General features: G+C 55.7%; 2 protein-coding genes across 3 annotated transcripts in view; one reads left to right on the forward strand and one right to left on the reverse strand.

Annotated features, from left to right (window-relative positions):
• Positions 1 to 1,171, forward strand: part of HSD11B2 (hydroxysteroid 11-beta dehydrogenase 2) — a 5,687-nt gene extending 4,516 nt beyond the window's left edge. Inside the window, exon 5 of the mRNA XM_006909758.2 lies at positions 1 to 1,171. Coding sequence (XP_006909820.1) covers positions 1 to 411 — 411 coding nt within the window. The 3' untranslated portion in view covers positions 412 to 1,171.
• Positions 1,172 to 1,414: 243 nt separating this feature from the next.
• The window catches only part of ATP6V0D1 (ATPase H+ transporting V0 subunit d1), a 41,537-nt gene continuing 28,783 nt past the window's right edge, over positions 1,415 to 14,168 (reverse strand). The window contains exons 3-8 of one of the 2 annotated variants that reach the window (XM_006909759.3): positions 7,789 to 7,967; positions 6,183 to 6,262; positions 2,598 to 2,675; positions 2,293 to 2,469; positions 2,111 to 2,188; positions 1,415 to 2,012 (exon numbers count right to left, since the gene is read on the reverse strand). In XM_006909759.3, the coding sequence (XP_006909821.1) occupies positions 1,851 to 2,012; positions 2,111 to 2,188; positions 2,293 to 2,469; positions 2,598 to 2,675; positions 6,183 to 6,262; positions 7,789 to 7,967 (754 nt within the window). In that variant the 3' untranslated portion in view covers positions 1,415 to 1,850. Of the gene's footprint in view, positions 2,013 to 2,110; positions 2,189 to 2,292; positions 2,470 to 2,597; positions 2,693 to 6,182; positions 6,263 to 7,788; positions 7,968 to 14,168 lie in introns of both variants that reach the window. The other variant, XM_015587762.2, reaches the window with a different exon arrangement.

Here is a 14,168-nt window from a genome sequence, read left to right on the forward strand (position 1 = left end):
GTGCAAAATGTGAGCCACTGGGAGCGACGCAAGCACCTGCTCCTTGCCAACCTGCCGCAAGAGCTGCTGCAGGCCTATGGCGAGGACTATGTCGAGCACTCGCACAGGCAGTTCCTGCATTCGCTGAGCCTGGCACTGCCCGATCTCAACCCAGTTGTAGATGCCATCATTGATGCACTGCTGGCAGCACAGCCACGCCGCCGCTATTACCCGGGCCGTGGCCTGGGGCTCATGTATTTCATCCACCATTACCTTCCTGAGGGCCTGCGGCGCCGCTTCCTGCAGACCTTCTTCATCAGTCCCTGTCTGCCAAGAGCACTGTGGCCTGGCCAACCCAGCCGTACCCCTACCCAGGATGCAGTCCAGGACCCAGACCCAAACCTGGGCCCTTCCCCCATGGAAGCCCAATGAGCAGTATGCACATATGGTCTAGCTGCTCCGGGAGGTCCCATGAGCCCTTGGACCTCCCCTGGGCACTGCAACCCCCAAGTCTGCCCTAGAGCCTGTCCTAAAGGACCCCAGCCCATCCACTGCCAGGTCTGGTGAGGCTGTGGCTTCTCAGTGAACCTCCAGTCTTCTCTACTGCTTCAAGAGCCTAAATAGACCCTCCGGGACAGCTTGGAGAACCCAGGTAGATGGAGAGTTTAGTGTAAGCTGTAGCTGTAGCCTTTGACAGGATCCCGCAGATAGTACCTCTGCAAACTAAAGAGGGCCAGGTGGGTTGGGGATCCCCTCAGGATTACTTCTCAGCACTAGAGCCTCAGTGCTGTGAGTCATAAGGTGAATCCCAACTGTTTCTTGACTGGCTCAAGAATTAGGACCCCAACCACCCACCCTAAGCCCTCCAAGCCACAGGGAGCCTGCATACCCTACTTGCCTGATTGCCATTTTTAAAATAAAGACATTTTTATTTCTTCTAGAACGGAGATGCTGTGTTTGGAGGTGACAGGCTGTGGCTATTGTGATGTATCAGGAACTGCCTGGGGAATGTCTAGAGCTCAGCATGGGGGCCGAAGCTCTGGGCACAGGCTCTGTGGTTCACACCTACCCCCTTCATTGACTTTGGGCAGACCATAGGTTTGGGTTTCCATCAGAGTGAAATGGGGGTGAAGATCCCTGGCCCAGGGAGTGGTGGGGCTCAATGAAGCAAATAGGGAAAACAGGGAGGCCTGGGGTCCCGCCAGGGCCAGGCCCCAAGCCTCCAGGTAAGAAAGGGGCTATCCTCCAGTGACCCCACCCCCCCAACCCTGAGGAATCCGGCTGCACAGGAGAGGGCCAACCTGGAACTGCCGACTGTGACTGATGAGGGAAGAAGAAGGTTTAGGCTAGGTGGGAGTGGGCTCAGTAAGGGTGCACCTAAAGGAAGTTGGGAGTCAGGAAGAGGACCTAGGACCCAAAGGAGACAGCAGACAGCCAGGTTTGGAGAGGGCAGTTTATTGTTGAAGGGCAGAGCTGAAGGAGGGGGATGCACCCCCATGCCTCAAAGACACACACTATCCTTCCCCTGGGCCATGTCTCTGGGGTTGACCCATAAAGGAGAGAGGAGGCTCATGTTGCCCCCAGTGATTCTCAGGTTAGGGAAGGACACAAAAGTGACCACATGCTTCTCAGACATGTCAGTGGCTGTAAACAGGACTGAGGGGCCTCCTTGATCTGGAGGTGGGGCCTTGGTCCATCCATCCTTGGTGGGGAGAACAGGTACTCAGCCTCTTTTCAGGCCCAAGAGCAGAGTGTCAGGGAAACTGGGCAGCCACTAAGACAATGTGCTACCCCCAGAACAGGCAGGTGAGCTGGAGCCTCGGTCACAGCACAGACACACACACACTTATGGGGAGCCTTGGGCCAGGGCACTAGAAGATGGGGATATAGTTGTCGATCTTGGCGCGGTGACGCTGGGCAATGCACTCGGCAATCCATACAATGTTGCGACACTCCTGCTCCTTGAGCTTCACAAAGGCGTAAAAGACACCAAAGTGAAACTGGTTCAGGAAGGCCAACTTGTTCAGTTTCACCTGTGGACAGAGGTAGGTACAGTGTGCATGTGGCCGTGACCGCAGAGTGAAGCCTGAGCCACCAACCCCTCCCTGTGACGGGCAGGCCTGGCACCTACCTCATGCTCAAAGAATCGGTCCTCCAGGGTCTTGTCTCCGGGGTTGCTCCCTGCTCCTTCAAAGAGCAGCTTATACTCCTGGCCCAGGGGAGTGGTGGGAAGCATGAGCATAAGGGCATTGTTGGGTGTGGGTATGTAGGTGCCAATACGCTCACCCACTGTCCTGTAGCCAGGGCACTCACCGGGTAGTAGTCAGCCACGTTCTTGACTTGTTCGTAGTCATCAGCCCGAGCCAGCTGGGCCAGGCCCTCTGGGTAGAGCCGCCCACAGTGTGGAAAGAGCTTTGCACGATCCTCTTTAGACAGTTCTGTGCCAAAGGAGTTGATGGTGATGATGAAGGCGCGGCGGTCTGCTTCAAACTGTGGGGCCAGTACACGTGCAAGGAGAGAGGGAGGGGAGGAAGGCAGGGGCCAGTCAGTTGGCAGGACATCCCCCAGGCCTGTCTTCCCCCAGAGACCAGCCAGCAGGAGGGTGGGCAGGCACTCACCTCCAGGATGGGGCACATGGCATCAGCTGTGGTCCCGCCCAGTAGGGTGCAGAACTTGTAGAAGGATTCCAGGTAGGCCTGTGCAGAACATGGGGCTTGCTCAGCCCAAACAGGGAGACTCTGGGGGGCTTGCCCAGCCTCCTGCTCACAGTCACCTTCTCTCCTTCCAGCCTCTTTCATGGTGAGTCCAAACATCACATGCACAGATCGGCCAGGGAAGCCTCCAAGTCAGAGTTTCTGAAACTGTTAACTAGCCAAGCATCGGTAGCCTGCTGCCTTGTCTGCCCCCGCCACCAACTCCCGGAGAGACAGCAATTTCTGGCCGACTGTCTGCTGCATGGTGCAGTGCCCCCCATACCCTCATCCCACAGAAGGCCAGGGTCAGAGAGGGTCTCTGTCCTCCCCCTGCTGTTCTGCTTGCCTTTCCCCCAGATCTCCCCTTCTCAGGTTCAGAAAACCACTTGATGGGCTAATGAGAGAAGGTTACTCCTGAGAGTTCATGGAGATGGCCTAGACTTGATGCCCTGGCCCCTTTTGGCACTCACCTTATAGAACACTTCTTCTTCCTCCCATCCCCCAGGCATCATACAGCAAGAACTAAATTGTCAGCCCAGTCCCTGCTGAGGGATGGTTATTGCCTACAGAGACGTCAGCCTTGCAGAGCAATGGCCAGACACATGGGCTGACGGCAGGAACAAGCACTTCCTGCCCAGGCAAATTGGATCTGCTAGGTATGAGGAGAAGATAGGTCAGCCCAGGCACCAGGTCCCTTCCAGAACTCATTCATAAAATTAGTCATAAACAGGCTTCCTTCCCTGCACATCTCCAAGTCAAGGAAGGTGGGTGGTCTTGCTGGTCTTGCCACCTCCTTGGGGAGTTCCCTTCATTCTGATCCTCCTGGATCCCAGCTGGTGGCATAGTCACTGGGACTGTGGCTTCGTAGGCTAGAGACTACTCTTCTGAGTTGGGAGTAAAGGATGGGAGCTTTCCATGCCAAGGTCTATCCTCCAAAGTGTAAAGACCTTTGTACCCTCTACCAGCTGACTTGGGCCACCAGCTCTGCTGCCCTAAGGGAAGAGGTAAGATAAGACCTAGGACTCAACAAGCTCAGGCCCAGCCTGGCCAGCAACACTTGGCAAGCTGGGCTCAGAGGAACATCTGAGGTGACCACTGGGGTCACAGGAAACCAACGTCTAGGACAGGTCAGAGAAAAAGAAGCCTGGAAAGGGTAAGTGGACATCAGCACAGCAGATAGATCCCTAGGAAGCAGCTGCCAACCCTACCATGGCTTGGGGGTACTGTTTAGTCCTTCCAGTACTATCTCCAGCCACCTCCTTCCCCACAGCCAGCCGAGCTGGCTATGCCCAAATCCCCAGGCCTGCCCTAGTGGGGTCTGCAATTCCTATCAGTGGGGTAAGCCACCAACCTTTGCTTAGAAGCTGACCCCAGCATGGAGGAGGCTGGTAGGACAGGCCCAGACTCTCTTCTGAAGGTTAGAACAGCTGAAGAAACTGGCAAGACTCCAAAGGCCCAGGTATCAAGGTCACCTCCCCACGCCCACCCTGTACCCTGGGGCTGTCTGCCAGCCTGTGGCTGTTGTGCCAGCTGCCTTGAGTTTCCAGCCGGCAGGCAGCCGAGGGTCCACCTAATCTCCCATCTGTGGCCACTGGGTTGGTACATCGCTTACTGGGCAGGCGGTCCTGGCACGGTGCCTGCAGCATTAAATTGGTGTTTACGAGATGGTGCCCGGGCAGCCCTCACCAGTGGCTCCAGCTAAAACCAGTCAGGCCCGGTGAGGGTGTGGGTGAGGCTAGGGGGACGACCGCACCCCTCATCCTGTCTCAGGGTAGGGAACCTGGCAACAGGCCAGCTGAGCAGGAGGGAACACATACACTCTCTCTCTCTCTCCTGATTGAATGGTCTGTCTCCCTGCTAGCGGGGTGAATGAGAGCACTTGCTTTGCAAACAGGCTAAACCAGGTGTGATTCCCAGTGCTGCCAGTGTCTAACACGTGGCTTCAGGCAACCCGAGCTACTTCTCTGAGCCGTCAGTTTCCTCATCTTACAAATGGGAATACTGATGCCCACCTAGCTGCTAGGGCAGTCCTGAGGACTGCATAGTCTTTCTACCTCTGGTCTCATCCCCTCTAATCTGTCCTCCATATTGCAGCCAGAGAGGCTTTCTGATGATACTCTGACCTGTTGGAAACCTTCACTGGCTGGCCCTGAAGGATTTAGTTCAAACTCCTGGCCTGGCATTCAAGGCCCCAGGTGACTTGATTCTATGCCTACTCCTTTTTCCAGACTTGTCTCCTGCTGTCCTTCAGGAACCTGCACTTCCACAGCAAACCACATGCCACTTGGCCCATGCTCCATGCTTGCTTCTGCATGTGCTCCTCCCCAGCCTACACTACATCAGCCTCTAGGCAGGCCCTTCACTGCCACAAGACCCTCCCTGCACTCTGGCCCAGACCCCTGCAAGGAGACTGGAGGGCCTCGCTCTAGCTGCAGCCAAGTGTCGGCCACCTAACCACACAGGACAGGAGAGGACTCTCACTGTAAAGATCCGATAGGCAGATGTTCTCAGGGCTAGGTCGGCTGGGCCTTTGGTCAGTGCTACCCTCACCTCCCTTTGGAGCCTGCCGACTGCTGACCCATGTTCCTGGCTGTAGCCCATGAAGGGTCCTGGCACCGCAGCTCAGTACCTCGCGACAGCCAGAGCTCAGTCTATCCCAAATGTCCCTCACTGGTCCCTGGCCAGCCCCCTTTCTTGGCTCTCAGCCCTGCTCCTAACGTCTTTATGCCAGAGCCACAATGACCTAGGAATCCCAAGCCCACTTTATCTCCAAAACCTGGTGTGAAGCACAAGGTAGGTGGGGGATGAGGATGGTGTGATGTGATGTGGCATTGGCTCTACACCCTGGAACTTGAGAGGGACACGGGGACCTGGCTATGCCTGGCTGGGTCCCTCCCCTCACTGTAACTGAGGACACTGTAGGCTCTGCTCAAGTGCCTGTCCTTGCTGGCAACACTCCAGGTGGGGTGAGCCTGAGAGCTATAGCCTGGGGATGAGGTAGGGGATGAGGATGGTGTGATGTGATGTGGCATTGGCTCTACACCCTGGAACTTGAGAGGGACACGGGGACCTGGCTATGCCTGGCTGGGTCCCTCCCCTCACTGTAACTGAGGACACTGTAGGCTCTGCTCAAGTGCCTGTCCTTGCTGGCAACACTCCAGGTGGGGTGAGCCTGAGAGCTATAGCCTGGGTGGTGGCTCATGACCCTCCTGGATGCAGGGAGAACAGCCATCCAGGAGCCAGCTCTGACAAGCCGAGCTGTGGAGCACCCGCCACTCCTGGTGATCTTATCTGGGTCTGCCGTGGGCGCCACGGGATGGAGAACCTGTTCTATGAAGCCTTGTGCCCATCGCGGGAGCCAGAAAGTGAGTGGATAAGCCCCCGGGGTTGAGCCTGGTGCAGTTGCATCCTGCCCCAGCACCCCACATAAATCACAGGCCGACCACACCCACAGTCCGCCAACCTGCAAGTCAAACCCCCACTGCTCACTGGGAGGCGGGGGAGTACTACCTTGTAGAGCGTATTGCGGATGATCTCAATGTTCATCTCATCGAGGTCCTGCTCTGAGATGCAGTCCTGGAAAAAAGCCGCTGAGGAGGAAAGACTGGGTGTGAGGGGTGGGAGAGTAGATGTAGCTTAGGTAAGAATCCTGCTAATGTTCAATTACCCGTGCAGGGCACAGAGGGCCCCTGCCACAATGCTCATCTGGCTGGGTACTGGGGGTTCCCTAACCTGGCCTAGGCTATTGCTTTGGAAGTGGTCCCCAAGCCCTGGGGCACGGACCAGTACCAGTCCATGGCCTGTTAGGAATTGGGCCGCACAGCAGGAGGTGAGCAGTGGGCAAGCCAGCGTATTTGCAGCCACTCCCTAGTGCTAGCATCACCGCCTCAGCTCTATCTCTGATTATCAGGCATTAAATCCTCACAGGTGCCAAAAATGTTGGGGACCACTGCCCTAGGCTATACGCACTGACCTGAGCTTCTCCTGCCTTCTTGCTCCTAAAACTGATTTATAAAGGAGGCAGCTAGCCATAACATGATCTAATCACCGTTGGGGCAGACCCAAGCTCAGACCATGCCAAAGACAGGCTTGCATAAGAGGCCGTGACATCTTCCCTTCTTGAGGGGCTGCTGTGAATTTGGGGTTTGATGCTCACTTCTCTGCCTAAGGCTCACCTTTGGAAAACCAGCCTCCTTCCCCTTAGGACGATGAATGAGTTCAACAGCTGGGTGGGCATGGACCAGAGACCCAAGGGGACACTGTTGAGCTAGAAGTAGAGACCAGAGCAGGATATAGCTCCCCCATCCTCAGGGGAGCCTGTGAACTCACTGGTCTCTTTTTTAAAGATGGATAAACTGAAGAAGCCACAAACAGCCCAGAACTAGCTCAGAGTTAATGGGAGACTCTATGACAGATAAGAAGGCATGGCTCAGGCCTCTTTGTGCAGGACTAAGTGCAACTTAGGGCCTAGTTGTTCAACCCTGGAGGCTTCCTGGAGGTGGTGCCCGGGGGACTAGGACCCTGGCTATGAGGGCACCCACTGATGATGGCCTTAATGCCTTCTCCCCAGCCTCCACGGCAGGCAAGAGCCAGTGCTGCCTAGGCGGGGCCCTGCAGGAAGCTCCCAGTTCCCCTTCCTTGGCCTCTAACATGAACCCTGCATCCTGCCGGACACTGCCTGACCTGGCCCCTGGGACTGTTCGGTAGAAGCAAGTGAAGCTATTTGCTTCCCTCTTGTGCTCATGGGAAGCCAGCCGCTCCCACCCTGCTTGGGGCCACAGTTTATCAGCGCTTCCACTGATAGGGACCCGGGCCTCTCTCCACTCTCCCTGAGCTCAGCCCTCTTCTGCATTCTGAAAAATCATTCAGTTTCACAAAGACAGATAGTCTGAGTCAGGCCCTTGGGGTAGCTTGCCTGGTCCAACAAAGCAACAGTAAAGGAGAAGGCAGTGTGAGGAGGAGAGGATGGGAGGGGAAGTCGAGGGGAACATAAAGGTAGGCAGCAGAGGGCAGGCCTCACATTCTGGCTCAGGGTCACGCCAGGGATATGCAAACTTCACATTTGAGGCATTGACACTGATGCCCACCTCCTCCCTCCTCCATCTCAGCAGCTCACCCAGGGGTGTGTCCACCAGAATAGCATTGTAGAGCTCAGCAGGTGTCTGCGCAATGTTCACGGCCTCCATCTGCTCAAAGCTGCCTAGTGGGTGGCACTTGGGCACAAGCTCGGCGATAGAGCGCTGGTGCAGCGTGCCCGTGATGAGTAGGATCACGTTGTCAATCATGTAGCTGTAACTATGGGAGGCACACAACAGCAGGCAGCCCGTCACGGTGGGGAGGGCAGCTGGAAGTCCGGACACCACGCCCCTCTCCCCACACTGCACAGGACACCAGCTTCTTGACAATGAATGCTGTCTCAAGGGTGCTGCAGATAAGCGCCACTGGCCCATCTCCCTGCCCAAGTGTGCCTCCTATTCCAGTACCAAGAGCACAAGACAGACATGGCCCCTCCCTTGGTGGGGGGAGGGTAGAATTCATGCCCCATGAGCGACTGGGAAACAGGTAACTACCCCATAGTGTGAACAGTGTTCTAGCAGGACACGGGAACCATGGGCATATGGAGGTGAGGTGTACTGGTCAGCCTGGGAGATGAAAGAACTAGGAGATAAAAGTGGATTCTGGGAAGAGGGAATGGTGTATGCAAAGGCTTAGAGGCATTCACTGAGTGGCAGCCACATTCAAGGAACTGAGCACAGTCAGGGCTGGCAGAGGGAAAGGGCAGTACTGGCAGCAGGCTGGGGCCTGGCGACTGGTCCAGCAGGCTGAGCTGAGGGTCCTGCCTTCATTTTTAGCAAGAGGAATCCACGAGCAGGATGTAAGCAGGGAGTATACAGTCCAGTTAGGGTCACACTGGCTGCTGGGTGGGAACAGAGAGGGAGGGGAAAATGTCAAGGAGAGGAGAGGCTGAGGAATAGGGTGGAGAGAAACTTCTCTAGGGAAGGCCAGTGGGAGGGCCCCTTTGAAGTAAGGCCCCAGGACAGACAGAGATGGAGCAGGCAGACAGCAGCCCTGCATAGCCCACTCCAAAGACAAAGTGCTGCCTCCTCAAGGCCAGGGCCAGGTGTCTGCCCAGAAGAGCCTAGAGGAGACCCAGAGACCTGGACAGGAGGCTGGGCTCCGGTCAGTCCCAGGCCGAGGCTCCCTGCGCTCCAGCACTCACTCTCTGTTCTGGACAGTACATGGGCAGCAGAGGGGGCTGTGAAGCTGGGGAGGGATGGAGCTGCCCAGTTAAGACTTGGCAAGAGGCAGCTTTGCCTCTTGCCATTAAGACAATGCCACAAAGGGCCTAAGCAAAGAATTCTGTGTAGTCACCTATGTGGGGATAGGTTAAAGAGGGGGAGAGGGCCACAGTCAGGCTTCAGTAGCCACAACATTCCTCTAGCCTGTCACTCTTGATGAATTCAGGAGACAAGGGAGCTGGATGAGGCCTGGGGGAGGACATCCTCCAAGGCCAGAATGGGGTTCTCGCTGAAGGGTGAGAGGTGGGGTGAAGGCTGCTGCCCTGAATTGGGCACTGAACACAGTCCCATTGAGCTTTGGGTGAGCCACAACCAAGCCCCTGTCCTGTGACGATATCTTGAGCACCAGTGCTGAGGCTGTCTAAGGAAGACCCCCAGTAGGAATGGCCTCCCAATACCAAAGGAAGAAAGGGAAGGAGGCTGATGGCCCAGGCTTTAGCTCAGAGGGCTAGCCACTGGGGAAGCTCCCACGGGGCCCTCCACAAAGGCAGCAGGAGGAAGAAGTCACAGCTCCTGTCCTGGCCTGACCCCCACTCCTCCTGCTTGCCGCTCCCCCAGCTCCCACCCAGCCCAGCACCCTGCTACGACCTCTGTTCTCCTGGGCTTAGGGCCAGGCAGCTGCCCTCTCTCCTCCCCCAGTCTGGCTGGGTCAGCTACAGGATGTGTGCTGAGAAGACACAGGCCCCCTCTTCTCACACTGAGGGCTTCAGGCAGGGCCCACTTGCAGTTGTATGCCAAGAGGCCCAAATGGCCAGCCTTCTGACCCTGACCTGACAGAGCTGGCAGAGTGGAGGAACCACCAAGAGGTCCAGAGCTTTATGCCTTGGTCTCTGGCCCCAGCCTGCATCTTCGCTACCCTGGACAACACATTCCTCTTGCCCTTGATGCCTCTGGAATCTCATGTACCCCAGGATCATGCTACACACCACATCCTACACCTCATCCAGCCCCACTCTAGCCATCATGTTCCCTGAGACAGCCATAAGGCTTCTGTAAATGCTCTTTTATGCTCTCACAACCCTTTGGACAGGAAGGGAGAGAACAGCGTACCTCTTAGACCTGTACTATCCAACTGATTCCACAACCACCTGCAACACCAACCATCAGAGGAAATAAGGCACGGAGTGCAGGCACCAGCCTGTCACACCATAAGACAGAAGAGCTCTTTGTCCCCATGGTCAGTGTCCACACACCTCTACTCATGTCCAGGGTTCCCAGGCCCTAGGGCTCCACACTCCCCATCTGGCCTTGTCTTCTCACAGGGATCCCCAAAAGCCAGTCTTCCTTTTCTGAACCTCCCCACTCCTTATGCCCACAAATTAGGGTATTTGTTTATATTGGGAGTAGGGCTGGGTCAGGGCCCAAGGGAGGTACCTCAGGATCCTGGCCCCACCTCAGAGGAGACCTTGTGGGAAGATTCTGCTGTTTGGCTTTGCTGCTGTCCCTTCAGTGATATGGAACAGACCAGCTATGACTCACTTTTCAGCCCTGACAGCAGATGTGGGGGCTGGTGGTTGCACCCCCTGGCTAACCCCAGCCTCTCCTGCTAGAAATCTTAGCTGGCACCAAGGAAAACACCGAGCCAAGTAAGGGTCGCTTGTGATCACACACCCCCAGCCCCTTCCAAGGCACCCTTCTAACCCAGGTTAGGCCAGCCTTGGATGATCCTGTGCCAGGACCAGCACTTCCCTCCCCATAGGTCAACTACGAAGTTGCTATAGCAGCAGCCCTTGCTTCTCTCCCCTGCCCAATGAGAGCCAGAATCCTCTTTCTTGAGCAAAAGGAGGCAGGGCAGGCCTGGCAGAGATGACACAGGCCTAGCTGTCTGCTTCTCTCCCAAGGCCAAGGCCTTCAGCAGACAGGGAAATCCTCCTCTTCCATGCCTGGCTTCAGCAGCTGCCTCCTGGCCCCTAGAAAGCCACTCTGCCAGTCCTCCCCTCATTTGGCCTCAATAGGAGAGAATGAGGTTCCAGCTGGTCAGCATCTCCCTTCAGAGGAAGACAGCTGAGGAGTGTACAAGCGGCTGCCCGCCAGGCCAAAGAGGCCCTCATGGAGTGAGAATGGGGCAGTCTATATTCCTCTGCCTGGAGGCCCTCCCTTGCCCTATGCCTTGAAGATTCAACTTGGGCCCACAGAAATCGTGGGTTGGAGTTTAGGAAGCCACTTCCTACAAGAAGTCTTCAGAGTCCCTAGCCAAGCCCTGTCCCTCTGATGTGCCCCTTGGCGCCACCTGCTGGAACAGCATGGCTTACTTCCATGTTCTCACCATCCCAGTGGTGGGGCCAGTCTGGTGCTGATGAAGAGGCCAGCACCCCTGCCAGTCTGTCCATTCATAGCTCCCAGCAGGAGCTATTAGTAACAGTATCTATGCTCAGTCACATCTGAGTCTTCAGAGACTCACCCAGGGTGAAAAGTGAAGAGATATCAAGCTATGCTGTCAGCATACCAGCTGTCAAGCCTGTTTCCCTTCTGCAATCAGGATGACTGTAGCATGGCCCATAAAAGAACTCCTGAAGCCTTGATCTTCCCCTCATTAAAATCCTCTCCCACTCCATAGGTGCAGTTGGATTCTCCCACTTTACCTAAGCCTTATTGGCCTTGAAGAGCTCCTACTTTTTCTCCCTCAGGCTTAGGAAAACTGTGGGTTCTGGCTCTTCCTCAAGGCAGGAGCCAGGTCTAACTCAGGACCCAGAAACCATAGCAGGTCTATAGCCCTAGCCTGTAAAAACCCTGCCGTCAACCCAGAAACACTAGTTGTGGACAATGAGGGCTGGAGGGCCAGGATAGGGAAGCCTAAGGAACCCTGATGCAACAGGGCCCAAGCAGGGCCCAAGGCTGAAGCAACATGTCCTGGAGAAAATGGCAAGTGTGCTAATAAGCCCACAGGGCACTTGAGGCCATTGTCTGGGGATAAAGCCTCCTTCCAGCTGCCCACTCCAGGCTGGTAGCACTGAGGCCCCTGGTACAGAAGAAAGATGGCACCTTACCTTCCCCAGATGATGTAAGTTACTATGCCCAGGCTCTGCCAATGGGCACCTGGTCTGCAGGCAGGTATTGCACACTGGGGATGGCCCCCTTCAGGGAGGCTCACTCATCTGAGGACAAAGGTCTCTGGGGCCCACCTGAGAATCCCTAGAGACCAAACTCATTTCTCCCACAAGCAACTCTCCTGGCTTCCCGAATGGGAAACCATCATGGAATAGCCTAGGTCAAGACCCCCTCCAAAGCCAAAAAACTCTAATAGAAACTCTATCCCAAGTCACACAGCAAGTTAATGGCTGGGCCTGGAAGAAGCCTTTAGTACAGTGACATATTACATGTTACTGCACGAGCTTGAACTGAATCCTTTCAAGATCATATGACTAATGACAGTCTATTTTAGGAAGACCTCTCTCACTCAGGGTCTGTCTGTTCATGCCAGGCAGCTGCCTCCATTCTGGCCACCCACTCTCCCAAGTGGATTCCCTAACCCCACCTGATCCTGGAGTCTTCTCAGTGCTGGGAAGCCTTCTTTGACCCCTGGCTCCATCTGTGGCAGCTACTCACAGGCCTATTCAGGAGCTGTCTACACCACCACCAGCCCCCATCCCGTTGCATCTATATATCTCCCTCCCTTTTGGCACTGGGCCTAGCCCAGAGCTGATACTGGTAATGTGCGTTGGCTGAAGGTTGGCTGGGATCTACAAAACCACTGGACACTGTGTCTCACCACGGGAGGGCATAGGAGGTCTTGACCAGCTTCTGATTGCACTTCTTCAGTGACATGGAAATCACTGCCTCCTGCAAAAGCCTGTTCTGGCCACCCTGGGGCAGCTCCAAAGGCAACTAAGAGATTCCTTTGAGGGATGGAGCTAAGGTGATTTCTGTGGTGGTCCCAACCTCCACCCTAACTGGACCGGCTTTGCCTGTGGGCAGCAATGGCATTGTTCCCTCAAGTCTTCACACCCAGGATGGAGCCTCTAGCTGACACTTCCACCACCTGGGGGACTGCACTCTCCTCTCTGGTTACCTTCTTCTGGACATCTCTAGGGTATGCGCTTCACGTTCTATCTGCTCAAGACAAGTATGGCTCCCTCAGTCTAGAACTCCCCTCCCCCAGCTCTTCCTTTAAATGCCTCTCCCCTCAGCTAAATAGCCACCTCCTTAGGGAAGCCAGTTCTAAATCCCCAGCTGGGAAGAGATCCCCTAGATGGGTCCCTATAGAAGGGTTCACTCCTTTCTACAATAGCAGTCCTTACTCCTGGGATAAGCCAGAGTAGAGGTAGAAGAGGTGGAGTGGAGGAAGAAGAGCAGCCAGGGAAGTAGGCATTAAATCAGAGAGACACCGTGAGAGGAAGAAGACTGCTGGGGGCAGTTGAGAGAGGTGTGGCTCTTGATTAGGCCTGGAGACCTTGGCTACATGAAGATCAGTGTTAACCTTAGCCAGCGCCTTGCAGTAGAGTGATGAGACTGCTGGAAGCTAACTGGAGACTCAAAGGATGGAGGGACGTGAGAGAACAGTCAGTGAATACAAAAGTTTAGGACTTATGGTTTTTAATGGTGTGAGAGATTTGAGTTTTTTAAGATGCTGACAGGAAGAATCTGGAAAGGAAGGTGGCTGAACTGACAGAAATGCAGATGAATGGCCACTTAGGGTCCAGGGCATGGGCTGAAGGACATTGGCAGAAGGACCCAAGGGAAGGGTGCCTCTGCCACTGGATTGGAGTTGGGGGGTACAGATGCAGTGCTGGGAGGACTGCCCTCTATGGTCTCTGTGGAAGAGAGGTAGGCGATCAGCCCAGAGAGACGGCTGGTGGGTGGGAGAGGGATGATGTTTAATATGGGGAGGTAGTCTTCCCACCCTTCCGGGGGTGCTGCAGAATGCTGAGTAGAGAGCAAGTGGCCAGCTGGGCAGGGACAAGCCAAGGCCAGCTGAGCTGGTCTACATGCATGTCTGGCAGCGGGGATCATCCGCTCAACGCTGGCTGGTTCCCCCAGCTTAGCTCCCAGCAGCAGAGGCGGGGGAGGGTGCCTCAGGCTGGAGGCTGGCTGGGATTCCTCCAGGGCTGGGGGGCTGCCAGCCGGGCGGGACCAAGAGATGGGCAGCCAAGAGAGCTGCGATGTTGGCAGAAGAGTGCTTGAATGATGGACCAGGGAACTTCAGCTGGGGAGGGAGGAAAATGAAGACAGAAGGGGCAGCAGGGGAGGAAACAAGGCC

Source organism: Pteropus alecto, unplaced genomic scaffold (assembly GCF_000325575.1).
Source record: "Pteropus alecto unplaced genomic scaffold, ASM32557v1 scaffold42, whole genome shotgun sequence".
Lineage (NCBI taxonomy): Eukaryota > Metazoa > Chordata > Mammalia > Chiroptera > Pteropodidae > Pteropus > Pteropus alecto.